Raw genomic sequence first — 2,344 nt, 5'->3', positions numbered from 1 at the left:
CCACTGAAGGAGCTGGGGCAGAGCTGGTGGGAGCTGGAGGCTGGAGTGTGATGGGGAGAGGCAGCTAAGCTGAGTGGTGGGTCCTGCGTGAAAGGTATTCTCCAGAGAAATGCCGTCCTCTCTCCTTCTGTGTGCAGTCATGTGTTTTTCTCCTGGGTCCTTTTATGGGGTGAAGTGGTAGTCTGACTCACTCGAAGAGCAAATGGTGGAAACTCGCTCAAACTCTGGCCTCATCAGGCTCTGCGGGGCTCAGCTTGAGACTCACACTGGCTCAGGGGCCACTGATAAGAACTTGCCTTTCCTGGGGCTGCCTGGCCTGGCAGGAGGGAAAAGGGAAGCCAGTCTTGAGAGAACTGGTGGTAAGGGAAAATCACCCGGGGAAGAATTACCCAAGGAGAATCTATAATGCAGTCACCAAAGTGAGTAAGAGAGGAGGCTTGGAAAATTGGGTAGAAACATACATCACTCCTCCCACCTCTTCATTTTCCACTGTGGAAACTGAGGCACACAGCCAGGCACAGGCAAAAAGCTAAACAAGATGCTTGGCTCTCAGTCCAGCATGTGTTAGGTCTGGGTGCTTGTGACCTTCTCTTTTTGAGAAGCCTTTTTGGCTTCCACTTACAGACCCTTCTATTCAAAGGGGATGCTGTGGATTTCCCTGGGAACCTTCCTAGTTCTGATGAGACCTTTCTTTTCAGATTTTGCAAAGCCACAGGAAGATGTGTGACCAGCAGAAGCAGCCACAGTTCCCCCCATCTTGCGTGAAAGGCTCAGGATTAGGAGCTGTGCAGAGTACTAAAGGTACCTCTCTGAAAGGCCCAGCTCCATCCCAGACTCAAACCTGCATGAAATGCCCAGCTCCATGCCAGACTCAAACCTATGTGAAACATGTAACTCCTTGCCCAACCCAAACCTATGTGAAATACCAAGTGCCATGCCAGACTCAAACTTATGTGAAATATGCAGCTCCTTGCCAGACATATGTGAAGTGCCCAACTCCGTGTCAGACAACCTATGTGAAGTGCCCAGCTCTGTGCCAGACGTATGGGAAGTGCCCAGCTCCGTGCCAGACAACCTATGTGAAGTGCCCAGCCCCCTGTCAGACCCAGACGTGCTATGTACAGGGCCCTTCTTCTGGCCAGACCTACTACGTTCAGGCTCCCACAAGTGGCTTGGCCATGTCGTGCTGCACCCCTGACCCATCCTCTGCTCCCAGTTCCACCAGCTACTGCTGTCTGGCTCCCCGGACCTTCGGGGTGAGTCCCCTGAGACGCTGGATCCAACGGCCCCAGGACTGCAACTCAGGATCATCTGGCTGCTGTGAAGATTCTGGGTGCTGTAGCTCCGGGTGCTGTGGCTCTGGGTGCTGTAGCTCCGGGTGCTATGGTTCTGGGTGCTGCTGTTTGGGAATTATCCCTATGAGGTCCCGAGGTCCTGCATGCTGTGATCATGAGGATGACTGCTGCTGTTAAATACAGAATGGCCCTGCTCTACCTTCTGGAACCTTCACCAGCCTCTGGCCCCCTCCCTGTATTCCTGGTGATGTAGAATCTCACTGCTTCACCGTGCACTGTGCTTCTCTATCAAGGCAGCCTGCCAGAGTTAGCGCACCCCCAAACTTTGGCAAGAATAAAGCTCTGAATGCAATTCACAGTGACATCCTGTGTATTTGGTCCATATTTATGCTTTTCTATCAGAAAGCCTTCCTCTTGCTTCTCAACAAAGGGAAAGGTCTGTACAGATATGAACAAGCCTACCAAGCTGCTGCAATCCCAGCCTGGGATCCTGAGTATTCTAGAATTCTGCTAATAAACTTCCCTGTGCAAGTTAGCTGGAGATTTGGGGGTTGGGGGGTGCCTCTTTCCTGCCCTCTGTTGAGGAGAGGATCTGGCCATGCTGAGGCCCTTATGGCAGCATGATTGCTATATGTAAACTCAGGGTTCAGTTTTCTGGATGTTGAAAGCCTGTGAAATCAGATCTTCTCAGGAGCCTCATGATGATGCCCCTGCTTCTGTGCGAGTGGCTCTATGGATTCCATTTTCTTATCTGATGTGCTTGCCCTCCTGCAGCCACAGGGTCAAGATCTGAGGGAAAGGGTGAGGACTCCCCTGAGGCCATGTTGGCCTAGGAAACACCCCTGGTAGTGAGTGAGACGTTGTCAAGAGGAAGGAGAGCCTTTTGGCATAAGCATCTGGGTCTCGGTCCAGACACCCTTCCTCATGAGCACTTCTTCCATTACTTTGTTGACTCTGGAGGGTTGGGGTAAACTTTTATAACTAGAGATCGTAAACCCACACATTAAAAAGTAGGTAGGGGGTTAGTGCTGTTCAAAGCAGCTTCACAA

The 2,344-nt window shown here is 51.6% G+C and overlaps 1 protein-coding gene across 1 annotated transcript; it reads left to right on the top strand.

The window, feature by feature from the left end:
- Positions 1-719: 719 nt before the first annotated feature.
- CC1H1orf68 (chromosome C1 C1orf68 homolog) lies at positions 720-1,472 on the top strand. The gene has a single exon (XM_049614484.1). The coding sequence runs from the start codon at positions 720-722 to the stop codon at positions 1,470-1,472; it is 753 nt and encodes a 250-aa protein (XP_049470441.1).
- The last annotated feature ends 872 nt before the right edge of the window (positions 1,473-2,344 follow it).

The sequence above is a fragment of the Panthera uncia genome, assembly GCF_023721935.1.
Source record: "Panthera uncia isolate 11264 chromosome C1 unlocalized genomic scaffold, Puncia_PCG_1.0 HiC_scaffold_3, whole genome shotgun sequence".
In the NCBI taxonomy this organism is placed as follows: domain Eukaryota; kingdom Metazoa; phylum Chordata; class Mammalia; order Carnivora; family Felidae; genus Panthera; species Panthera uncia.
Note: the sequence above shows the minus strand (reverse complement) of the source record. Positions and strands in the feature narration are given on the sequence as shown.